Source organism: Thermobia domestica, chromosome 2 (assembly GCF_964235325.1).
Source record: "Thermobia domestica chromosome 2, izTheDome1.hap1.1, whole genome shotgun sequence".
In the NCBI taxonomy this organism is placed as follows: Eukaryota; Metazoa; Arthropoda; class Insecta; order Zygentoma; family Lepismatidae; genus Thermobia; species Thermobia domestica.
Genome location: NC_137455.1, coordinates 315,656,426 through 315,683,525, shown reverse-complemented (window position 1 = coordinate 315,683,525; position 27,100 = coordinate 315,656,426). Strand labels below are relative to the sequence as shown.

The following is a 27,100-nucleotide window of genomic DNA, read 5'->3' as shown; positions in this document are numbered from 1 at the left end:
CGTGTCGTAGATTTGCTCGGGCTGTGGGCATAGCTCCCACGAACGCGCTCAACTGTTTCATTTGACACTGGAGGTCTTCCCGTGGACTTCTTACACAGACAACCTGTTTCTTCAAATGTACGAACCCAGTCATAAATAAGCTGTCGTGTGGGTGCCTGTTTCCCATACTTTGTCCTAAAATGACGTTGCACTACAGTAACTGAATTTGTCTTGACATATTCCAGAACAAAGAACGCCTTCTCAACTTGACTCGCCATATTCATCCAACCCACGACAAGATTAAGTTCGAGGGCAAGGTCGCTTACGTCCCACTCCCGTCACTGAAACAAAAGAAAACTGTCAGCCGCAAAACTTCATGTATTAGGCATGTACCACAGGTAAAATCTTTTGCTCAAAAAAATATCCGTAACATTTTATGCATAGTACAACTGTCTATTTCTTTTAGGCTAATCATGTATTTATTTTACAATAGTACAATGAGGAAAAATTCATTACTTTGCAACCTAACTCAATATATGTACACCATTTGCAGCGGCAAAGATACCAGACAACTATTCCAAAGCTAGGTGCAAACTTGAGTAAACATTTCCGTATGAGTTAATATAAAGATTTTGGTTCTTTCTTGGTCCAAAAATTAAATGATTCGATTATTCTTGATTTCCGATCTTTTCCATGTTTCTTAAAATAGTACATATCCATGAGGGAGCTAAAAGAATATCACACACAAGCACACACACCCATACACACACGCACATACACGTTCATATACATGGAGCTATCTCATGACTGTATGGTTTGTGTAGCTGTCCATAGTTTCGGAGTGTCATTTTCCATTTTCGGTGTGAGTCATGCGATTCGGGTCCTAAGTTACGCTTTAGATCAACCTACGTCATGGTGTGAGATCAACGTTCATGAATGGAACACTGAACTCGTATCAGCCTATCCACGAAATAATATTTTGATTATCGATTGCGGATTGGGACGTTGTGATGGCCAAATAATAACACGTACCCTGCCTGTACGATTATCTGGGAATCAGTTGTTCGCTGTAGATACACAAGCATGTGTCTAACTATTCGACACTACTGCTATCTGTTGAGGAATACGAGAACAGAAACTATAATATTAACTTGTAGTTTTAATTTCTTATTTTCTGACATCTCGTACGTGATTTATACCCAATAACATTATCTCAAATAGCATACTTTATTTCATTGCTCTTTCCTGAATATAAAGGTGCCACCTGGATATTAAAAATGAATCCCGAAATTCAGATGTCCTTTTCAGATGTAAATGATACTTTTTTCATTTATATGAAAACAATCAAAGAAAAAACTCAAAACCTGTAGTAACTGGCAAAGCTATACATTGGAGTCAGGAACTCCGTTATTAGTGTCCTACGAAGTTTCACAACGAAGTTTAACAAAATTGTTCCAGCATCCACATTATTCGTTATGCTACGATTTTAAGGCAAAATAATGCAAATGCAGATTAAAAGCTTCCATCGGTAAGTAAGAAACTGTAGAAAGGCTTGGTGCCATATTGAAATGAAATCTGCAGAAATCTACCGTAATGACAAGGACATAATAGCACATACTGGAATTCTCGGTGTGCAGGATTCTTCGAAAAAGTCTAAAATTTTATACGTACCGATAGAAATTGCTGCAGGCATTGGAACCTAGCGACGATAATTAAATTTTCTTTCTGCTATATGGGGCAACTTAAGCTTATCACTTCATGACATCATCATTACCCAGCGATGAAATTCACTACGTTCATATCCCGAGTAATGTGAACAAATAAGTGCCAATTTGAGGTTTAAGAAATCTTCATTTGTGTGTGAGAAGCATTCTTGGGATTTAACCAAGGTGACTTTGTTCGGTGTTGTCATCCAATAGAAAGTGTGTGATCTTTTATTCTCGTCCAAGAATACTATAGCATGACTTCTGAACACACCTACACGTGTCACAAACATTACGTTTCCCATAGCTAGATGAGGAACGTGAGGACTTTATCATCTCATATAACTATACAATACTACATTTACACAACGATGATTACCACACAAACGGATTGGACATGTTCGTAGTGCGATAAAATGTGTCCTCTGTTTAACCCAAACTAATCTAGTGTCTAGAACGTGTGCCTTAGGTGCACGCGATCCTGAGTTTCATTCCTTGTGGGAGAGCACAACAAAATAATTTTCAGAATTATTTACTCTCATCAATCATCCATTTCCTTTATCTTAAAGGTTATGAACGCACAAAAAATGATTACGGTTCACGTGTGAACTTCTGTGAATGGTGTCATCGAATGTACAAGTATTATTCTGTATTTCCAAAACAGGTACTCTTTGATGATAAAGCGAGCTTGTCAAAAAAAATTTGATGAATTAACGGAATAGTCATGTATAGGACAAGGAAAATCTACATGGCAAAATCCATATCGGTCACCAAAACACAACCACAGTGATTATCTGGGCTGGTATTTTGAAAGATTACCTCATTGGTTCATATCTACTACCAGCTCGATCAAATGTAGGTTTACCTTAATTTTTTGACAAATCTTTAACCAGAAATTTTGGAGCTGATTCCGCTAAATCTTTTGGCAACGCATTTGGTTAAAACATGACAAAGTCCCGTTTCATTTATCATATTACGTGTGGTAATACCTGAATCATGAGTATCCGGAGTAAGTATAGACCAATGAGGCCCCGTCAGGTGGTTTGCCAGATCACAAGAACTAAACCCATTACACTCTTTTCTATGAGAACATATGAAAGACTTGGTTTACGAAACACCTGTTCTGTCTGAAAAAGAGCTAGTGGCAGAATTGTTGCTTCCTGCCATAGCATCAATGTAACAACATGTATGTTAACTCGTGTGGGGGACCTACCCCCTCAACTTTGCAATGCCTGATGACGTTGGAGGACGGCATTTATACGGACGTTGGAGGACGGCACGGCTTTTCTGGAATTACGTATAAAGCTATTTCTTGCATATGTAGTGATGTCTTAGGCCTCAAGACCGACTTCCCATTAACACATTTCATCAACATTAAGGATTGGCATACTTTGCACAAAGCGTTGCATCGAAGCATGTCTGGGATACACGGCTCAAAGTACTTCTAATTTTTGAGAGAGAAGTTCTCTTACTTTTCCCCCCTATATTGAACGTAATTTCTCAGTATCTCTAAACTCATTTCCGTGGTAAAAATCTCAATTGCTGAAAAAATACTCTGTTCGGACAATTTAAGTTTCCAAGGCACTAATTAGTGTGCATTCGTAGAGTTTTGAATGATTTTCTTTCATATGTATTATTATCCTCTTCCAGAACTCACACCTAACAGAATTATTTTAATGTAATAATTACAGTGATTCAGTATTGTGTGTAGCTATTCTCTCTGATCGAGAATGGTGATGCTAAACTTTATTTTCTCTTTTATATTGAACTACATTTGAGAACATATATCGAAATGAATTCTTTATTGCTTAAACTAAATCGATTAGTAACTACACTGCAGAATAAGCAAAATCATATAGGATTATTTGTTCCAGCTCTATGCTTTGTGATACCACAGAATGGTTTTGTCATCTCTGTAAACTAGATTATCATGCAAAGAAATTTGTAATAGAAAAAGTTTTACTGACATTCAAACTGAAGTGCAGTATAGTAAACTCTCGATTACACATGGAAATGGTTGGTGCGGCAACTTAGGATAATCATATTCGTCGAATAATCCATAAATGGCTGAGAAAAGACACAAATAAACACGAAAATGCTTTTTAGAATGCCTATAAATTTAGTAACATATGTTGTAGTACTTACTAGTTTATTGGCCCTTTGTTTTTAAAAGTCAATCAGTTGGTTTTACTTTTCTGCGATAAAGCACGTCTTCTTCATTTGTCATACAAGTTAATTTAGAATATAAACGGTTTGTGACAAAGCGATGCAGCGTTTCATTCCTTCAGATATTAAACGAAATTTGGATTTTGCTTAAGCTGCGTTATTTGTTATTTTCACTACTTTCTATCCTCTTTTTCATCCACACTCTCCTTCATCACCGTACCTAACGTTCTATCCAGGAATTGGCGATCAATAAGATGTTCAAAGTATGGATCACGACGTCATAATTAATCCTTTCAACGATATTATCTCCACCAGTTTCTTAAGTTAGAGATTTCGCAAATTTATAAGCAAAACCTTTTGCAGTATGGTGCTGACAATGGACACTGCAAATGGCTTTTACTTTTCTCTGTAAATACTAAGTTTTGTCCTCACAAAAGAAGAAGAAAATGAAAGAAAGAACGCGGAAAATAGAGACTTTACTCCATTAGTCGTGGTGAGGAGGCCGTACACTCTACACTGAAGATCAAATAATTTTCGTATTATACCCATCCATGTTCTAACATAAATAAAACGTTTCGATCAAATTCCAGCACCGTGTTTCAAAAACATTTCAAAAATTTTTAATGAGATGTGCCCAATAGCTTGATGGCTCAACCCGTCTACAAATTCTACTTGCTAAGCTAGAGTTTATCTGCGTATCCTATGTCAACAACAGAGCATTAAGACCATTTTACAGCCCTCTTTTGAAACCAGGGTGCTTTCAGGCATCTCAATGTACCAGCTCTCTGTATTAGCACAAACCAGATGATTTCAACACAAATCTGGGAGCTTTCTGGATTCCAGAAAGGTATCAAGTCTCAGAGACACCTTATATTGTGACTAATAATACTTCAATTGTGAGTATTTACTTTTCTATTTACATGGAATGTCTCCTCTTATGTGAACTAAAAAGTTGTCATCTTCAGGCAAGTTCTCTTACTATGAATGCGTAACCTTTACCATGCACGCTGGTTGTTGGATATTAACATATTATTGAGACTTATTACGTAGGATTTTATGGACAGAACGTAGAATACTAATATCGTTGTGGGAGTAATTTCGAGTTTCAGAATCCATGAGGAATCGACTTTTACGTACTCTGTAAGTAGATTGCACGAACATTTTTAGACACTAAAGGGATAACACTGCTTTCGTCCTTGCACAGTGTGCACCACCTTCTAATATAAATAAGCCAAATAGTATATCTTTCACATAGAGCGGAAGTTATTGTCAAGGAACCCGTAACGGACCTCGTTGTATTATATTCAACAACACAAAAATGCTTTTTATAACAATGTTGGCCATAGTGTTCATCTTCAAAACTCAAAACTGCCGCCTATCTGCAGAATCTGGGATTGGAGGTACCGAAACAAATCTCGAAGAAACGCCTGTTCAGGTACTTAATATAGCAGTAACGTGACTTTGGTAATCATTAAAAGTATATAAATATTAATATAGGGAATGTATATTTTTGAATTATGTATTGTGAACTGGGTTATAATTTTCAACCCACTCTCTACGAACGTCATCGACATAAACTAAGTAAATAGCAAAAGCATTTATTAACAAAATATAAAAGAATCATATGTCCTCCCACAAAAATTTAAAAAAATATAATTTACTCCAATTTATAATGTAACAATAGCTATGCAAATGTTAACACGGATTGCAATCTTCAACGACATAAAGACTCTTTACAGGAAACAAATGGAATAGAATATAGAAACTTTTATCAGAACTTAACTTTGACACAAACAGACATTGAGTTTACTGAGATTTTTTCTGAAGTTGGTCGAAAATTTTCCGAATGACCGGTTCTTTTGTCACATGTAACTATATATTTCAAGGTTTAAAATGCAATTATTCATCATATGTTTTGAGAATTATATGCAGATGCTACCAATTTCAGTATTCAATGTTGGAAACTATAATCTAACATACTTTTGTACATTGTGCAGACATGTTAATCCACGATTATATAAGATAAGAAAATTGTCATGATTAAGGTCTCAAATCAATATTTGATACTTCTTTTCAAATTGCAGTCCAGAACGTGATAGTTACTTTGGGGTTGTACTAGGAACCATTAATCCATATGACTATAATGAGACTTACATTCAAGGAACGAAAATCCATGTCCATCCAGAATATAACTTTATTGAGAATGATGTTGCACTTCTCAAATTAGCAGACTCAATCCAATACAACTGTAAGTACTATCCACCTTATTTTTGTTTTCAGCATACTTAATTCTTTTCGAAAAAGTCAAGTATTATTATCTTCATACAGAATGAAATATGATTACAATGTATAATTCAAGTAATTTTCCTATTACATTGTGAAGTTAAGGTAAACTTAAAATCTATGCGAACCACGTGCAATCCGGATATGCAAAATTATTTTTACAGAAGTGTAAAGAAATATAAATAAAAAGAATTTCCATACAGATGTTGGTAGTGTAAAATGAACTACTCTTTCCAGATACATTAACCTACAATTTGACAACCTAATTCATATCATAATTTGCTTTAAATCACATTCACTTCGCATCGAATCAACAAGTGATTTCCAGTTTGTGTTAATCTTTTTGATTATTGTTGCATATCACATACAGTTTGCACAAGTTTGCAAGACTTATATAGGGAAAAAATGTCATTTTGAGAAAAAATGAAAATAAGATATATCTATCAAGATAATTTTTAAATAATCTTTAAATTTTTTATATTTTATTCTAATTACATTTATAATTTGTAAACTCCATATTAAAGATATTATTTCTTGGATTTCTTCATGTAATAAAAACGTCGCGTCCTTAGAGCGCAAAGGTTCTAAGTGCATTTGTTTTCAAAATTGAGTTTTTATACTTATATGATGTTCTCTTTCACATGGCGACAATAAAGCGTACGAAATAGATATTATTTACAAGAAATAATGAATGAAATATTGTCATATGCCATATGTCCTCCTATGTTCCACGTCAATTATTCTTGCTCTCCAGTAAAATGTCTAAAATTGGACACAGAACCTTTGTGCTCTAAGGACGCAAAGTTATTTTGTTATTTTCTTTCCTTTTGATTATAAAATTGAAGCCTGTTCAGTCTTCTGGGTTAAATTAGATATTTCTTTGTCAGTTATAAATTATACAAGGACATGCTTTCGTTTGTTTTTATTTCTTTGGAGAGACGATTGGGCAGAAGAGAATATGCTAACATGGAAAAATCGACTTCGAGATTTTAGCGGCTTTACACATTTCATGGCACCTACAAGCCAAAAAAGTTAGTTCTGAACGTCCATACGGCTATTTGTACGTCCCGATGTTTTCACAGTCCTATTCCAAAAACATGATCAACTGTCTCTCTTTAAAAAGTCCTGTACTCTGATTCGCAGCCAAAATTAAGAAACATAAATATACAGTAGATATTCTTTAGCCTATTCAAAGCTTAATTTTGTGCCAAAGTGTTAGAGTTTTCTATGTATGGTTGCCAGAATATGACGTTATAAAGTAAGGTAGGTGACTAAGATGTTTTAAGCAAGAATGTAAATTTGTCTAGAGTCCACATCTTTCAACGTATCGTAAAAATCATGATAGTATACTGAAGGAAGTAAAAAATATAATTTTCTCAAAACCGAAACTAACGACTTTGTTTATATTATCATAAAGTATTTCTTTAACAATCCTATACGGTAATATAAGGCATTTCAAGGAAAATATCCGGTAGTGGTAATTTACACTTGATGTGAGTTAGTTTTTGACACTTTTCCCAAAAACGAATAAGGTGATTTTTCTTCAAACTTCAAATATAAAAACTTGTTAATATGACATAACTCATTTATCAGCTAAAGATCAATAAAACAGATTTTTTTCTTTGTCGTGAGCTATTCAAAGACCATTTTCTCAAAAAACGACTCAAGCAATTTTGTTCATATATAAAATTTTATAATATTCCCTATTTTTTCAGATTAACGAAAATTAAATGTTAAAAGACAAGACAGGTACCAATCGCTAAATCTTAGTGAACTAAACTAAATAATATGCATAAATTGGAAAACTTTATGTGTAGGGTCGCAAGAAATGAAGAAATATCAATTTGTAAACTCAAAAATTAATGCTGTACAAGAACCATCCCACTCATTGAATTGAAAATTACATTAAACTATACTCTCATCATTCTCTTCATTATTGTCCTGGAAGATCGCAGCACAGTGAGGTTAATAAGATATAACTTAAAAATATAAAATCAAAAATTTTGGTTTCTCTTAAATTAACATACTGTTCATAAATAGATACAGACTGAACAAGGTAACATGTTTGACGATATATTTTAATGTGTAGTGTTTGAGAAAATGTAAAAAAAGTATTTTTTGTGAAGCTAAAAATGTCAATCGTTGCTATTAAAAAAATACATGTTGTAGTTTGCTGGACGAAATCGCTATTTATTGCACTATATATTAATAGAACACTGTTAATTACCAGATTTTTGCATTTTCTTAAACGAGACCCACACATTTTTACGCACAATATTTCACTAATAACTTGAAACTGTCATAAGCTTTCTTTATTTTTTCTTTGAAATAACCCAAAGGAACCATTTAATCTTGAGGGTAATATTTTCCCGGAAGATTGTATCAAAACCAATCAGGTGATTACATTTATATTTCATATATAAATATTTGCTTCATAATTCTATTAATCCCCATAAATCATATGTCATGAAAATATTCACAAGGGATGAGTCTTCTTCTTCTTCTTCTTCTTCTTCTTTTTTTTGGACAAATGCAACTCGTTTACTGTTTTGTAGATAGTTCATAAACATATTTCAGTAATAATTCTAACAAATTGCGAAAGCGTTTTCTTACGAAAAATTGAGCACGAGTAGTTTAGTTTTGACGATGGTGAAGAATTCAAAAAATATCTTAAACTTTATTTCATGTTTCATAAATAAGTGTCTCTGTAATAACATCATGTAGCATGCTATAGTTTTAAAAATTGGAGAGAGAAGGTTTAGCTCCTCCTTTTTATTATTTTTTATCTGCTTTTAACTTCACTCTGGATAAAGTACCTTAATTTCTAGCCACATATTTTATAAATTGACAATCTATGTGATCGTATGTTTAGATTAAAACACAAGTCATAGGTTGTATTTTCTCAGGGTTTAAGATCATAAATACCTATTTTTCGTAACACTTTAATATCATAAATATAAGAACTCTAATATTTAATTGTGTTAATGTTAACTTCAGACTTATTTTTTTAAAACCCAACGATTTATGGTAAAATAATTTATCTACTTTTTTCTAATTTGAAATCATCTGGGATTTTAAGTATATTTAATACCCATAACTAATTATTAAATTTGACAATTTCCAAAATTCAAGAGAGTGGATCTATATACCGTGATCAAAATTTGAGTAATAGGCCAAAGTCTCATTGCCAAAATCAACAGGGTATTGACCCGTATGACATCATAGAACGTAGTCAGATCACGTACTTTACTCAGTGAACCAGAACCTTACTATTTTGCAGGAGGAGGAAGTTCCAAAGTGTTTGTGGATGTAGAAATCCAATTAAATACCTAGAGCTAGAAAAACATTAAAACAAATAAAAACAAATGAATTTTATATTTGATGATTTCTTGTTTCTTACTTTGAGAAACCTAAGCATATGCTTAACATTTAGTATCTATTCCAACCTGAATTAATTAAATAGAAAATTTCTCATTTCCCCATAAAATTCCACTAAATTTGGATTTTTTCAGTAGCGTACTTAGATAACGCTATCCGGAACCTGCAAATATACCTAACTTCAAGCCTCTAACTCAATGTTACACTTTAAAAATTTTTGCACAAAAGCCCGTTTAAATATCTTATGAGGACCGTTTTTCCAAAACTCGATAGAGAAAATTTCGGGAAACGGAGGTATGTTTTTCGCGTATGGTTTTTGTGCTACCAAACGAGCTGTGGAATCAGAATTTACATATATCAAAATGTGCCATGTGTATAGAATACTAAATCATGAATGTTTTATCAGAACTCGATAGAGGTTAAGTTCAATAAGAACAGAAATGTAATTTTAAAAAAAATGTTTCGTGTTCTATCGGGTTTAGAAAAACACGCTCCTCATATACTTTTTGATTCCATCTTCTTAAATACTCAAAATGTAAAACAATATACTTAGGCTATTTTCTATTAGTTTCTTTCCTAAGACTATAACTATGCCAAATTTGAACTTTCTACATCAACCAGAAGTAGCCATAATTTTCCCATAAGCACCCACGAAGTGAGTCAACGGATCGTGTTGATTTTTTCAAGTTGATGATTATTCGTGCAAAAGACACGCACTAATCTGTGATATGTAGTAACTATAAACAAATATTTCTTTCCCGGTTCGGGTTAGAATGAAGCTAATATCATGCATCTTAGGCAACAGACGCAAAGCAACACTGAACAGGCATGTAAACGAAGTCTAAGTTACAGGATTTCTTAGGTGAAAACTATACTATAATGCTGAGTAAGTTTGGCTTTGTAGTATCTTTTGAGGAAATTTAGAGTTTCATAGAGAGAGAGAGAGAGAAATGAAACAGTTACTGTTAGCGCCTCGAGGTATTAGCGGAGACTTTAGTAACTATGAAAGTTTCATGGATTGAGACAGGTGGTTTGGAAACATTGGTATACTGAATAAAGCACAGGGCATATGCTCCTGTTGGATGTTAAAAATGGTGCTTCGTACTTATATTTTTAGGTGAAGTGGCAATTGATCAGTTAGTCAATATTGCTGTTTGAACGTCTAAAGACATTAGTAGTGATTCTACTTATTCAATAGCTTGGTGTGTTACGACTCATTGAGTGGTGATCGAAGTTATAACAAATTAAAATCTATCTAATCAGGAATTTTGGATAACATAGAAGTATATGTTACATGCCTTCGTTGGAAGCTATCTGGAAAGAAATAGTGTTTATTAGCCATATTTTGTGCTTCCGTTACTGAGGATTCTAAAGAAATAATAAACACTTCTGACCAGAATACTGGAATTTAGTCACTGGAATTTAGTTTTTAATAAACAAGTGTATATACTCTGGTCAGAAGTGTTTATTATTTCTTAAGTAAGTTCCAGAGTCGTGATGGATAGAGTTGCATGAGGATTCTAGTATGTTGGTAAGCTGTATTTTTATGTTATACCCAGTTTATTTTTGAATCAAGTAACGAACTGTCAGTAGTTGTAACTGAGAAAGGTAATTACGATTGATTACCCAGTAATATCAGTTGGATGGTAATTTACAAACTCATACTGAGAATTCTATTCTACTGTTGTATATTAATTGGTTTGCAAGACTGTGTAATGTTTGAATTTTTCCACATCAAAGTGATTATTAACATATTACAACAAATTTCAAAATGGAATTTTATTTAAATGATAATCAAAACTTAATAGTGGATTTATCGAGTAATGATCGTTAAAAACATTTGCACTGCTATTATATATATAATACTCTTAAGTAAGAAACATCAAAAATTATTTTGTGTGATTTTTCTTCACTCGCAACACGTCGTGTTTTATTATAAATCCGAGAGAAAGAAAAGAAAAGTGGTGTTTCTTAAACTTGTGCATAGTTTGTCTAATACTTTGGAGATGTTTTCTTCCGAATATTCTATATGACGTAGACCACAACTAGTTTTGAATCATTTCTCAAATGGAGACGCAGGTATTTCTAATCAGTTCCCTGATACTACGGACGACATTTCCACGACAAGCAGTTACGTAATTCTACGACGTAGACTTGGATCAGAGGTAAGTAATCCTTTTGTTACGCGTGGAAGTGCAGAAAACTTACAAGAACATAGGTGGTTGTTATCAACAGAGCTAGAAGAAGAACGAGTTAGTGATTGTGAAAGGTCAGTCAAGAAAGAAACAAATGAACAGCCTTCATAGTAGTTGTTGTATGAGTCAGCTGTTCCATTTACTTGATCATTCGGCACAAGTAGTCGATAAAAAGAAACTCTTTGTTGTGTGAAAAAGAATTTTAATGTGATAATGGAAGTAGGAATCCTTTTGTTAATATGCAGTCAACGCATACTGATTCGAATTTATTACATGCTTTTCCGCCATTCAGAACTAATTTAGATAAACTCACCGCAGATGTAGATAATAATACATTTTGCAGTCTAAGCAATAAAATTAAAGTGTGTGATGGAAGCTAAGATATGTCATTGTTCCAATTTCTGTTAGATGTTGAATCTTTTAATAATGGAAATATTTTGCCCTATGAATCCGTTGTTACGGTGGCATTGAGCAAAAGTAGTGATATCCATTCCTATGTCATATATTTAAATAATATAAATACGTATGATACGACAAATAAATTTTCTGAGTCCGAAGAAAAAATAAAAAAAACGGAGACTTAAAAGGCCTAGACCCTATAGCTTGCTTTCAGTGTGGCCGTCAACATTATGTTAGTAGATATAGCATAAAACGTGCATTGAATATCTCTAGATTGAACAGTTTGCAGCTAGATAATAGGGGGAATGAAAATGGCAGGAGAAGTTAATTTTAAAACAAGAAATTTAAGAAAAAAGAGAACAGATGAAAAAGTCGGCCAAGGGAAAATGTGTATGAATAATACAGAATATAAAAGCAGTAACAACAATAATCAAATAGTCGGGAGGAAAAGATGTTGCAACCTTTATTAATGCTTTTGTTTCAGGGAAAAGAATACAAGGTTTTATAGATTCTTGCTCTACCATTAGTGTGATAGATACTAAAGCTTTTAAGCAATTGAATGAAAAACTTAGAAATAGATTAAACATTAATCAGGTTTTGTTCACAGGTAGAGAAATTCACAATAAAGCAGTTACTTTAAAAAAATCAGTTATATTGCATTTAATATATTACTAAGTAAAATGTATACAGTTAAACTCTATTTAGCTTATGAATTTAAGCCTACATTCATCTTGCGGATTCAAGATTGAAAAATATGAGAGTTTCAATTAACCTTGGAACAAATAAACTTGTTTTGGGCTTAAAACAAGACTAACAAGACTATTCCTTTGTATTATAGGGTCAACCAGAATTATAAACTAAATCCTGGGAGTGATAACTCAGGTGATTTGGCAATAGATGATAACCGTTACTGTAATTTATTCATTCCATTAGGTGATAGGGATTACGGTATAAAGGAAAAGCGTTATCAAAAGAAGTAGACATATAAATTCAAAAAGAGAAAAACATACTAAAAGTGGTTTCGTCAGTAAGCAGCCAAATTGTGGAAATGAGGCATGCGAGTAATCTTCCAATGTTGCCACATCTTCCTTGTTAATGAATAATAGTCATGTTGACCTTAGTGATAGTTTGTGAAATAAAAATAGTATTCGTCCTACAAATGACACAGAGGACCTTTCGGAAAGTAAACAAATTATAGTTGATCCCAAAGTATTAGAATTAGATAACAATTTACAAAGGTATGTTGATCAATTGATTGATCAATATAATAAAATATCTGCAGAGCATGTTGAGGAAGTCCCAGAATATTGTCATTAGATAATATTAAAGATGACGAACCAGTACGAGAAAAAGTTTACCCTCTAAGTAGGGTGACACAAATACAAATGGACAAAATCTTATTGTTAGACCAAAATATTGTTCGGAAAAGTTATAGTCCGTGTGCTTCGTCTTGTTTCTTGGTACTAAATAAGGATGGAAGTAAACGTTTAATCGTAAATTACCAAAACGTCAATCTAAAAATGATATTAAATTCTCAATACACCCCTCATGTCGAAGATATCATGAGTGAATTATCTAATAGTACAATATTTTCAAAATTAGATATTCATCATGCTTAGCATGTAATTAGATTACATGAAGAATTTTGTAAACATATACATCATTCCTTACACATCGAGGGTTCTTTGAGTATCGATATGTACCTTTTGGAATTACTCATGTTTGATTTGCTTTGAGTAAATTAATAACCAGTTTGTTATACCATCATGAAAATAGGGTTGTGACATGGTAGGCTCAGATCTGTTAATAAATACAGCAGATAATAAAAGTCATAAACAATTATTGAATGAATTCTTTAGTATTTTAGAGAAAAAATAAAATAACTTTGCTTTTAATAAATGATCCCTGTTCCAACATAAAGTAACATACTTAGAACGTATTACAGAAGACGGTCTTATTTATATGGACCATTCTAGAATTAAAATCATTAAAAATGTATCCCCTCCTAAGAATAGAAAGGCATTAATTAGTTTGTGTTCATTTTTACAATACTTTTCGAAGTTTATACCTAAATTTCATGATCTTATGGATCCATTAACTAGGTTAAGGAATCCTAAAGTTCATTTCAAATGGGGAGGAGAAGAACAAGCAGTGTTAGTTAAAATTAAATAAACGTTTGAAAGTCATCTGATGTTAAATATTGCCTGATCTAAATAAGAAGTTTTACTTGTCAACGGATACAGCACTGACATATTTAGGCGGAATGATTTTACAAACGAATGATAAGGAGGAAGAGTTCCTGTGGGATCTTCTTCAATTGATGCCAATTGTAGAAGGGATGGAAAGGTATAAAACCTTTTTTCGCATGCGCCGTTTGAACTGAAAGTAGATAATATGGGACTTAGTTATGCTTCACAAAATTTAAAAAGGTTAAAACCTTTTGGCAGTTTACTTTATAGGTTATGTCAGTTTAATTTCAATGTAAAAACCCTCCAAACGTATTGAAAGTACCTGCTGATTTTATATCCAGGGTGCATAATAAAAGTGATTTTGAGTATTTTATCGAAGAACAATCATTAAATGAGGAAGTAAATAATATGTTATGTTTTAATATATGGAGTATGCCTTTTCCTCGACAATCAATTGAGCAATTTCAGAATGAAGATCATAGCATGAAAGATATTATAGATAGGCTTCAAAATAAAGAAGTAATGGGTGATTATAATTTGGCTAATGGAATTTTATGTAAGAAAACACGGTCAATAAGGAATCCATTTAAAATTTATTTGCCAAAAAGTTATCTAGATCTATAATCGAATAGTATCATGTACCGTAATTGCCTGGAACCTACTATGGAATAAATAAATGTATTGGTAAGGTGTCTCCTAGGTTTACATGGGAGGGTATGATACCCGAAATTAGAGCATGTGTAAGAACTTGTAAAGAATGGCAATTGGCAAAGAGTAATAATAAACAAAAAATGGGACTTCTGATGTCTGAAATTATACGAGGGGTTAACTCTATATTATACTGATTTTATAGAACCTGTGATTCGTTCAACATCAGGGAGGTATTGTTTAATAATTGCCGATGTCTTTTCTAAATATGTATTTTTAGAACTATTAATTAATTTAAACAGTCAGACAATTATTAATAAATTCTTCAGATTAATATGTAGGAGAGGATTCGTTTACAGTATCGCCCATGATAATGCAAGTGTCTTTAGGTCAACTAAATTTAAAGACTTTATATAGCTTAGGCATCAAATACATTTGTATTTTCCCATATCATTGTGCAAGTAATGCAGCATAAAGATATATATACCAAGATTTAAACAAGCTTTAAAAATTTATATAGAAGATAAACAACATCTGTGAGATAAATATATTTGTGAAATAGAATTTTCTTTGAATTCCTTAGTGTACAAAGAACATGAGTTTTCTCCATTGGAGTTAGTATTTAATTTTAACATTAATAATCCTTTGAATATATGTTGGAAAATTGATGAGACGGATGTAAAAATAAGGAATCAAATATTTGGGTTAAAGCATTAAAAATATATAAGACACTTGGTTACGTAGAGAAAAGAAATATGACAAAAATAGAACCGAAACAACGTACCAAATACGAGATAAGGTATTACTAAATTCACAGATAAAATCATCTTAGGCTGGAAAAATAATTAAAAAACCTAGTCAAATGTTTGGCATGGACCATATCAGATAATTCGAATATTGACCCCAGGTAGTATTTTAGTGGAAAATACTGACAATCCAAAAGATATTCGAAAATCACATGTAAGTTTGACTAAACCTTTTATAAAAATGAGAAATGTTCGTTGAGAATTATTGAATGGAATTCTTTTAGAAATATACCGGATGTCCTTAGGTAATGTAGTTATTAAATTAAGTTTATGTTTATATTAATTTGTAAATAGAACAGGCGTGTAATATCAATTCACTATAATGTTAGTCCAGTGAAAATATCATCTTTTTTCGTTAATGTATAGAAAATATAAATATAAAAAATCCAAATGAGGAGTCACCACTCATCACTTATTATCATTAAATAATACAACTGAGTTAAATAAATAAATGGTTTAGAAATATATTAAATCTTTTTCTAATCTGTAAAGACTAACTGCATGTAAGGGAGAATGAATGATTGTTATTTGGGGATTTTTCCTTTAATTATGTTATTTTTTTTGTGTATGAATGTCCTCATTGATTAGTTTGTTAAACGACAATGTGGTAGTTTAATTAGTTGGTGTAGAATTAGATAATTAGTTATTCTACTCACAATAATATATCTCTGAAATCATTAGAAAAACTTAGATTTCATCCTCCACAGGGGGGATGTTGTAGTATGTTGTGAGGAAATTTAGAGTTTCTTAAAGAGAGAGAAAAATAAAAAAGTAACTATTAGTACCCCGAAGTATTAGCGGAGATTTTAGTAACTATGAACGTTTTATGGATTGAGACAGGTGGCTTGGAAACCGTTGGTATACTGAATAAGGCACAGTGCATATATTCCTGTTGGATGCCAAAACTGATGTTTCGTTCTTATATATTTTGTTGAAGTGGCCATTGATCAGTTAGTCAATATTGCTGTTTGAAAGTTTAAAGACATTAGTGGTGATTCTACTTATTCAATAGCTTGGTGTATTGCGACTTATTGAGTTGTGATCGAAGTTATAACATAGTAAAATCTATCTAATCAGGAATTTTGGATAACTTACAAGTATACGTTACATGCCTTCGTTGGAAGTTATCTGGAAAGAAATAGTGTTTATTAGCCATATTTTGTGCTTCCGTTACTGAGGATTCTAGTATGTTTGTAAGCTGTATTTTTATGTTATACTCAGTTTATTTTTGAATCAAGTAACGAACTGTCAGTAGTTGTAACTGAGAAAGGTAATTACGATTGATTTCCTAGTATTATCAGTTGGATGGTAATTTACAAACTTACGCTGAGAATTCTATTCTACTGTTATATATTAATTGGTTTGCAAGACTGTGTAATGTTTAAACTTTTCCACACCAAACTGATTATTAACATATTACAACAAATTTCAAAATGGAATTTTATTTAAATGATAATCAAAACTTAATAGTGGATTTATCGAGTAATGATCGTTAAAAACATTTGCACTGCTATTATATATATAACACTCTTAAGTAAGAGACATTAACAATTATTTTGTGTTTTTTAGCCCGGCACCACGGCGTGTTTTATCATAAATCCTACGTGTCGGCGCAGCTTGTATTCATGATTTCACTTTTTCATGTAATACATTTCGTTATCACAACTATCTCTCATAATATAATACATTTCGTTATCACAACTATTTCTTGCTTTAATTACTATATGGTACTTTTAATACAAAACACTTGAGAAGAAAAAGAATACAATATGTTTATGGACGTTCATATCGTGCACGTGTGCATTTTCTTTTGTGATAAATTTACTTTTGTGTTATAGGTTTCGGCCTGTCTGAATTAAAAGAATTTTAAAATATTCTTTGGTTATAATGCTGACTTAAAATTTTTACAAATTTCGGGCATGCATTCTTAGTTGACACTTATTAAATCATTTTTCTATTCTATATGGAAATGATATTGCTGACGTAATATTTTTTAAAAATATACAGTGAATATTTCTTAAATGGCTAGTTTGTTGTAATTTTTACAACTTAAAATTTTTACAAATTTCGGGCATGCATTCTTAGTTGACACTTATTAAATCATTTTTCTATTCTATATGGAAATGATATTGCTGACGTAATATTTTTTAAAAATATACAGTGAATATTTCTTAAATGGCTAGTTTGTTGTAAATATTACTTCAATAAAAATTAATTATTATATGTATGTTATGGTATTGGTGAAACCAGGTGACGTTTAAAATAGATGGTCATAGATTACAAGTTTCCTTAATATTAAGCTTGTATTCCATTTTTCCGCATTATAAAAAGGGCTAAAATTTTACAAAATCCTGTTTTTTCACTAGATATGAAATGCTAAGCTCATCATATGTTATGATAAGAACACGAAAATACCACATTACGCCCGATTTTACTATCTATGTTTAAAATGTGCACTTCTTATAGATATATTTAAATAATATATGTACTTCTTTCCCTCAGCAACAATTCAGCCAATCTCTTTGCCCCCTAGAAATGCTGACACATACGCTGATAGAACGGCAATAACTGTTGGGTGGGGAGTAGGAAATGTGGGTAAGTATTTGTAACTTTCAAATATTGGTAATATGTCTATATATTATACAGTACAATATAGATTTGGAATATGTATGTGAATAAATACAGTACTAGAGGATAACTAGTGCCCTTTTCCTGAGCTGATTACAGCACTAGTAGAAATGATTCTTATGTTTATATAGATTGTACTATGTGTTAGTGGTAAATTCATTTCCTTTTATGGGAATTATTCTGAGTCTTTGTTGGGGAAAACAACTGTTAGAATGAAACATCTTGTCCATAGGTCGCACTTTCACAGTAAAGCAACTACAATGCTTTAAAGGAAACATTGATAGAATGTTCTTGTTTTCTGCAAAATATTATACTTTCTTTAAGACGGATCTGTCATTAAATACGTTGGGAATCATAGTCTAAATTTATACCATGCTCCTGATCTATACTGCGTCAGATAATGTTTCAGGAAGCAGTTAGCTTAACGAAACTTGAGATGATTTTATGATAAGTTGTTGTGGTGTATATTTTAAGATTTAGTAAATTTCCTGTTGTTCTTGGCAGATATGTACTAGATCAATTTGACTGATTGAATATTTTCTGAAACAACTAAATTTCATATGTATCGAAATCGAATAATATTATCTCACGAGAGGTATCAAGAAGATCTGTTTGTAGGCCTTATGCAAATGCTCAAACTTTCCCTTTGAGCCTGGTGTTAACAACTCTGTATTCCTTCCACATTGCTAAACCAAGTAGTAGTGTTGTTCCAAAAACATCAAAGAAAGATCGGACATACTTTCAATGAAATGAGATATTTTTCTAAAGTTATGTAGAGTTAATACAAAACAGAAGTATTTAAAACTAAGAAGATGATGTGTTTGAAACATTGTCTGAGAAATTTGTCTGAGATGACATGATAGTAATGGCAATGTATCTTACTATTACTTTTCGGTCACTATTTTCAATTGTCAACGACTCACAGCTATCTCTTAAGTTTGAGAACATTCTTCCCTTAAGTTGGTATCATTACTCCATATTTGTGCATAATAAAGTGTAAGATTACATTTCTTGTGAAATCTGACGTGGTGCAAAACGTGTATCAGTGATATCATTCTTGATAATATGAAGGTGTATGTGGTGTCCATCGTCTTCTCCAACTTTGGTGATTTCCCATTCCGAATCATTATTGCGCAATTCTAAAATCACAATTTATTTGTTCCTATCCTTCTAAGATTACTGTGTGTAATTGAGTGTTAATAGCTTTTAATTATTTCGTTTACATCAAAACATGATCCTTTAATGTAGGTCAGAATTTCACTAAAATTCAATATGTCATTGTAACTTAACATTGAGAATCGGAATGGAACACAAAGGTCTCAGATGATATTGCCACTTGAAATGTCAAATATTATTTCCGAGCATTGCAAGTTGTTGAGTTCGGCCTGACGACATCATACTTTAGTTGGTTAATATGGAATGTAACTTTGAGCACCAAACCAATATGATATGTGGACCTACAGCTTATCGTTGGATCCGAACCAAATGACCACACACTGAGAAATGAACGTTGATTTCCCACGCTAAGATTTTGTTGTTAACCATATACCAGCAATGGAATTCTCATTATATAATAGTGCTTGACGTATTATCATTCACCTAGGAACAGTTCGATTCATACAATAGTACAACGTAATTTGTATTCCTAGATTAAATGTGACTCTTTAATTATTTGTAAATTACAATGCCTGTAATCTACTCCTTACAGCTACTACATCAGATGACAACTATCTAAACTATGTAAGCATGACCGTAATCAGCAATGAACAATGCAGATCGTATTGGGATATGGTAAATCCGTCTGAAATATGTGCACATGGCGTGTCAGATAATAATGGATGCATCGTAAGTATTCTTGAAAATCGTGTTAGAATATTCCATTGCATCGTGAGTATTTTAGAAAATGGTGTTAGAAAATTACATTTTCTTTATCAATTAAGCTAGTAAGCTTGCAAGTAAAAGAATTACTTGTTGAATACGTTTATAGGAGGATTTAAGGATCTCTAAAACTTAATGAACTTAAGTTTCATAATTTCCCCGAAGAAAATAGTTAACAAATAGTGCAATAAGACATGAGGTTAAAGCTGTTCAATTGTAGGAAGAAAATATAATAGCATACAGCTTCAATATTATTGATTCATATGTGTACTACTTCCAAGAAACAATTATTTCCAAAAGAACATAAATATTAGTGCTCTTGTATATTCCATATACTGTTCTTAACCTTATATATAGTATTGAACAATGCACCAATGTTCCACACGGAAACCCGCACAAATTTATCAAAAGTCTTATATCACTCGTTCAGCTAATTGACGATATCGTTGCTAATGTTGTCTTTCTCTTTGATAGACACGTCATACGGGACAGACTAATATGGCTATAGATACCGAAATTCCAGAAATCGTATCTTAATTCCTAATTTTAACGCTGGAGTACGAAAATTTATCTTAAGTACGTAATTCCATTAAGGACGTTTCTGGCAAAAATAATAAATCGTAATTTATATCTAATGGTGTATTTATAATTACTATTATACCTCACACACTTATAATAAATTTCCAACAAATACTATCAATTGTGAAAATATTAATAAAATTCTCTTAATATTGAAATTTAAATATTTCGGACAATTTTAAGTTATTATATCTCATTAACTAATTATTATATTTATTGTGTTAAATTGTCTTCTTGAAATTTCATTTATAAAAACTGTTGTAGCTTAAGTGGTATGCTTTAGTATAAGGTAAACCGTAATGTGTGTTACTAAGCATATTTATGTTGGTCATGAATGACGTATTTGTTAGTACCATCATCGTGTAAGGAATTATCGCCAAGTATTATTGTTTACTACAGCAAAATCTATCAATTAATATAAGTCTGTTGCAACTTTGCACAAACTTACCATCATTATTCATAAGCTAATACAAAATTGCATTATACGTCTCTAAATTAATATAATTCATTTTCATATTTCTGTTTTATCTATTCTTTGTAATGTATTGCAATTGATCAATATTTGCTTGCTGATTCATTTCCTTACATTCATGGAGGAAACAACAACTAATTCTGTGAGAAGCTAAATCTATGTGGTGTATTCAATGTTTATAAGAGGTAAGGAAAAATTGAACAAGTTAAAGTTAAACTACTTTTTGCCATTAAGGGAACTAACTATTCTGAACGACATACCAAAAAAGTTGAAAAATATTATTTTAATATGGTTACTAAGAAAATAAATTTTAATGTTATCAGAAAATTGCTTGAAGTTCTTAAAATATTGAAGAACCGGTGCAAATTCTGAACATAAACTATGAATAAGAAATTTTACAGAACCAATTTACTAAATTTGAAAGAAATCAATTTGGAGCTTTATAAACATATCATAAAAGATTTCTTAACACTGGTAGCAAATTTTATTTAATGTGCATCTACGTAATGCGAGAGAAACATCGGAAAGATTTGTACCTAAGGCTTTTCTAGCATATTACAAACCATAAACGAGAAACAACCTATTCTCCTAATCATTGTTTATTTTTCCACATAATCACGATATCTATTGAGACATTCTCATACTCTACCACAAGTTGCTGGATACCCCCGCGTAGAAGGCGGTCATCTGACCACGGAACCTACAATTAACAACGTTCAGCGCTTCGGTGCCGTTTGTGAACCTTGTTCTGGAAAGAACTTCTTCAATGAACCAAAAACTGTGTAGTTATTGGTTACAATTTATGGAGTGTAAGGTAGATGATTCATAATATCAGAATCCCTAAGAGTGAAGTTTGGCCATCGGTTTGTTCACTACGTGGGTTTTCGTTGTCACGTGGAAAACCACATGGGCAACGTTCCAATTATCTGACATGTTTTTCCTAATGGCTACTCGCAAACGGGAGACTGTGCGGCAATAGCGTTCTATGTTGATGGATTTCAATAGAAGTACTTTCCTGGCAGAAAATCCAATAGAAGTACTTTCCCAAAGAAATGTATGCCAAATGTGTAGTTGGGAATTTCTTCATTACTGGTTAGCCGAAATCTTTCTACATCATTCTCCGCTACTTAGACTAAGGAGTGTAATGCAGTACAACATTTGGACACTGACAATAAACTGCAGAAAACTGTTGACTTCCATTATGTAATGCTGCAAATGGTTCGTTTGCATAAAAATTTGCTTACTCATGATGACATCATAAGAAGTTCAGGAACTCGCCGACAGAACAATTTCTGATATACAAACGAACTGTGGAGAATATTATAAATACTGCCGTAATAATGCCAACCGCCCCGGTAATGTCTTTCATATGGACATGTCAATCCGCTTACATCACTTCGTCAACACGCGTAATCGTGTTCAACGTCACCGAGGAACAATGTCATTACAATTATTCATTGTCTTGAACATTTTCTCGTCAATTTGGAAACCTCTAGCACTGCAGTACACATTCCACACCACTAGCCACTTGTGCTCATACACCGTCTCCATTTCCCTGCGATCATTTTTTTGTGTCACTTACACCATAGATAATGAATAACACTTCACTGCTTATATAACGTGGACGTCATGGGTACTCCAGTCATATGTCAATTGAGAACAGAGCCGTACAGTGTAATAAATCGGAAATTACAGTTTGGCCGTTCGAATCAAAACTTACCGCATTGCTCGTATATTTTGACTCTGTGTTAAATGTATTATGCGTTCGAAAAGGCGCAAATACTTTTTGTTTTTTCGTTATATATAATAGATGTTAAATATAGACATTGGAAGGGCAGGTATTGGAGAAAGTTGTTCTCCATATCTAACATTTATGAAAACGTAATATACAAAAGGGTGATGTTCATTAGCAATTATAACAATTTGCCATTCCTACTCACAAAAAAAGAAAAAGAAAATGGTGAAATAAGAAGGTAAATTACAGTTGATTACGTTTGGGTATAATACTACCCATCTCAAACCTCTATGCCAAAACTTCCCTGGCCACATTATCACCTGGCCAAAATTTCGCCGCTAATTACCTGTAAGTATTATAATCTCACTTGCTCAAAACATTGTCATTCGAAATCTCGGGTGACCAGAACCTCGAAGGAAAATCTAGCCTAAGACAAATCTTACGGTTTATTATATCGTGGTACGAAATATCACTATAGCGATTTTTGCAGTGTGAAATATTCAAATATTGCTGGATGTAAGTATAAATATTGAGAAAAGCATTTACACTGTAATCTCAATTAACCCAAATCAAACCAAAATTACTAGCTTCTTGTTCCGCTACAAGTAAATGTAATATTATGGGGTAGATGCTCTGTTGCAGAGACACTCTCAAATAATTACCAGCCAGTTCCCTTTTCTCAAACAATTCAAATAACCTATTCATAACGGATATGAACTAACTCAATTCAAATGCATTTTGCACAAAAACCACTTCCTGCAATTTGAAAAAAGAATTGAGTACCTACAGTAGACAGAAAATATCTCTCTTCGAAACGTTTTTTCATAAGTCAGTTACTCCAAGAATCACCAGATAGGACATTTGGAAGCTGAATTTGAAATTATTTTACTCTCAAAATATTTTCAATATTTCACAATGATATTGCATATTCTTATTGTGTAACATTAGCACTGTTCAGTATGTGAATAAATGACATTTCACACGGGGAATAATATAAATGTGTATGCATGATTTCTACCATAAAATCTTATCCGGAGGATGGCTAAACCAAATTATGAAAGCATGCGTTTCGACGTTATTTTGGCATATGCTCTGCACGCGAGTTTTGCTAAACATGGTTTTAATTATTATATGTGTTTATAAATTGGTGAATGTTCGGCAATTCACGTTTGTAAATGCCCAAACTTCTATTATATTTATCCTAAATTCTTGTGATGAATAAATTCAAATTAAACCAATCGTATATGGACGTTAAACAGCATGATTTTGCATAGCGCTGAACTAACTAACAGCATTATTCAAAATATTCCCGTATATCTCTTTGGGTCATTGGAGCTCCTAGGCTTTGATATACACTCCTTTTTCGTATGTCACCTTGTATTTACTACATATTGGATGCAATTACTGCATACCCTGAGAGTGATCGAAATGTGTGTAATATCTTCGTAATGGGCAACTCTCATTGATGGACAAATAGTCATATATCATGGATATCCGTTAGTTAAAAGTTTCGCTGCAGTGAACTAAGATCTAACTACACTGAAATAATATCTTATATAATTTCCAACGTACACTTGAAAATTATTATTATTACAAAGAAAGGACTGGACATATGATATAATACTTTATTTCATTCTAAAAGAAGGAAAAGAAACAGCTTAGCAGTTACTTATCAGCACATATTACTATAACTGGCGTTGAAAAATCATCTCAACTACCCTAATCGTATAATTTAACCAAAATCAAGTTAATAAATCAGATTTTTCCTAAACTGGATTTATTTTACAATTATATACACGTTTATTTCAAAGCTGTAAATTTTCTTTATGATTCTAGTGTCTGAAGTAAGGATATCTGGTTTATGTTACTGAAACATCATTTTTCTCCTCCTGCTCCTCCTATTTCCAATTATTATTATTATTATTATTATTATTATTATTATTATTATTATTATTATTATTATTATTATTATTGCGTCATAAACTGCTTTGTGTTGTTATGACGAGATTCTGTCTATGTGTTTTTTTGGTTCGTGATGTTTGACCCCGTGAGATCTCCTAGGCTACGTTTGGGTACGTAAAGCTTTGTGTGTAGAGTTTAGTCATACAAACTTTTCAGTAGGTAGGATTTTAGATGACGATGATTCGGACGCAAGATTTTACTCGTGGACCAGTAGATTCATATATTATTACTATATATAACTTGTTTTATATGATTTTTATGTATTCATGGAGTTACAAAACACAAAGGATTATTTTAATACCAGATTAAATAGTATATGAAGAGTAACCATACCTATTCCATATGAGAGCTGTCACACCTATTGAACAATTTGCTGAGACTTGTGAATTGCAGATTCCCGGAACTCGTATAAATACCATTTTAGCTAGTTATCAAATATAGAATTTATGAAGTTTGTTGAGAACCGCATTTTTATTGTCCTTGGTCATGACGATGTGGCAGTATAAAGTAGATTATTATTGTATGAGATTGTGTCATCAAAGAAAACACATCTGGGTGATATCTGTATCTTGAAATGTGAACAAGAAAACAGTCACTTCCTCAGATCAGCTAAAAGAAGAGTCATTAGAACAATTTTAGAGTTGTCTTTGCTAAGTTTACTGATTGATAATCCTTATTTTACTTTCAGTTGTTCACTAAATCGAATTAAAATTATTATATCTTTAAAAGTGATTTTCTCTTAAATCATATCAAAGTTATTTTAGAGAGAGAACATGAGTATACATCAATATTTGGTTAATCCTCTTGAATATAATAATTAGTTTTACTCTATTTCGTTCAGTTCTCTCTGCTTTACTCTACTAGTCAAGTCAAACTATTAAGAATTGTTACCACACTTGTTACTGTTTGACGATGGTCGCTTTCCTTCTTGTTAATCTACTAAAGAAGTTTGTTGTCCACAAACGTTCCTACTAGAACTCTATCATCGTACGCATTATACACACGAGCTCTTCCGCTTGTCTTATGTTCACGATTTTCTTATCCGTATGATCTTCGATAATGTATTACTACTACGGAAAAAAGTAAGATACGTATTTGCGAAAAAAGGTTGTAAAAATAAACACTTGAAAGCAGCAACACCTTACACCATTTAAGAGGGATGCTAACTCATTCTACATATATCTTCAACAGGGAGACAGTGGCAACCCCCTGATTTTGGAAGAAAATAATGGTTTTACAGCTATTGGAATATCTTCCTGGTCTGATCGCAACTGTGATCTAAAGGCACCAACAATATATGCCCGCCTTTCATCATACTTGGATTGGATTTCAAATGTTACGGGAATTGCTGCTTAAGAAGAATAATCATCTCTTTTCAAGTATTTGACCTAATATGTATTTTTCAGTTTGTACAATAAGTGAAATAAAGAATTACATATGACTATTATATTTTGTTTTTTATAAAAATGTTTAAAGTTAATACAAGATTTTTTCACCTTATAATTATGATAATTACGGGAGTTTATTTTCCAATTCATTAAATACAAAAGAAAACTTCAGTTTCACACACGTAACAATACTTCTCTCGAAATCGATTATGAAGAGAAAGGTTTCTAATGTGTATCGAATATGTGATAATCGGTAATAGGGTTATGTGCAGCTATTAGTAAATTTTACATCGCAATATTTAACAAACTACTTTTTAATGTGGTCTCTTAATGAAAAGATAAAGAGATATGATAGATTATTTACTTGCGATCTACCTAAAATCTATACGTTATTTTGGGATTGAATATGGCAGCCTTCCTTCAACTAGTAGTAATCTAGGTCATTTTAGTCTGTGGCAATGCAAGTTGTGAATGTCCTCATTCTATCCACGGAGGACAGACGGCAAGAGAGAAGAAGAATATTCTGGGAGGTATTCCGTAATTTAAATATTACATGAGTTAATTATTTGAAATATAACTAGCTAACCAGTTATATGACCTACTGTAAACGCAGGCTCAATGCCTCGTCCAAAAAGGCTCCCTTTCTGTCGTTAGCTAACTGAATCTGGTTTTCACTGTATTGCTATTTCTGCGAAATTCATTTTAAAGTTGT

At 32.3% G+C, this 27,100-nt stretch overlaps 1 protein-coding gene across 1 annotated transcript; it reads left to right on the top strand.

Moving 5' to 3' along the window:
* The first annotated feature begins 366 nt into the window (after window positions 1-366).
* On the top strand, window positions 367-26,374 carry LOC145679490 (chymotrypsin-like protease CTRL-1). Its single transcript, XM_081750068.1, has 5 exons — window positions 367-377; window positions 5,933-6,096; window positions 18,249-18,341; window positions 20,083-20,219; window positions 26,192-26,374. Exons 1-5 carry the CDS (start codon window positions 367-369, stop codon window positions 26,354-26,356), a joined length of 570 nt encoding a protein of 189 aa, XP_081606194.1. The 3' UTR covers window positions 26,357-26,374.
* The last annotated feature ends 726 nt before the right edge of the window (window positions 26,375-27,100 follow it).

Coding starts and splice junctions, on each gene's coding strand:
- LOC145679490 (XM_081750068.1), top strand. Junction 6,097..18,248: donor AGACTCAATCCAATACAACT/GTAAGTACTATC, acceptor TCTTTCCCTCAG/CAACAATTCAGCCAATCTCT. Junction 20,220..26,191: donor CAGATAATAATGGATGCATC/GTAAGTATTCTT, acceptor TATCTTCAACAG/GGAGACAGTGGCAACCCCCT.